Source organism: Buceros rhinoceros, unplaced genomic scaffold (assembly GCF_000710305.1).
Source record: "Buceros rhinoceros silvestris isolate BGI_N320 unplaced genomic scaffold, ASM71030v1 scaffold20549, whole genome shotgun sequence".
NCBI lineage: Eukaryota > Metazoa > Chordata > Aves > Bucerotiformes > Bucerotidae > Buceros > Buceros rhinoceros.
In genome coordinates this window covers 3,184-3,408 of record NW_010431157.1, presented here as the reverse complement: position 1 = coordinate 3,408, position 225 = coordinate 3,184, and the positions used below count along the sequence as shown (strand labels likewise).

The 225-nt window shown below is 66.7% G+C and overlaps 1 protein-coding gene across 1 annotated transcript in view; it reads right to left on the bottom strand.

The window, feature by feature from the left end:
• Nucleotides 1-225, bottom strand: part of LOC104499781 (obscurin-like protein 1) — a gene marked incomplete at its 3' end in the record, with an annotated part of 2,666 nt that overhangs the window by 1,826 nt on the left and 615 nt on the right. Inside the window, exon 2 of the mRNA XM_010143335.1 lies at nt 7-208. Coding sequence (XP_010141637.1) covers nt 7-208 — 202 coding nt within the window. The remainder of the gene's footprint in view (nt 1-6; nt 209-225) is intronic.

Here is a 225-nt window from a genome sequence, read left to right as displayed (position 1 = left end):
GCCGGCGATGCTGCTGCTTCTCTGCCGGCGGCTCGGGGCCATCAGCAGGAGAGCCATTGGGGAGACCATCTGGGGGTGCCAGGGGTTCAACCAGGAGCACGGCAGCAGCCAGGGCCTCTCGGGACCCACTGCGTGCCCTGCACACGTACACCCCTCCATCCGGAGGACGGGCACCAAACAGCTTCAGGAAGTGCCAGTCCTCCAGCTCCTGCCCCACCATGAAGT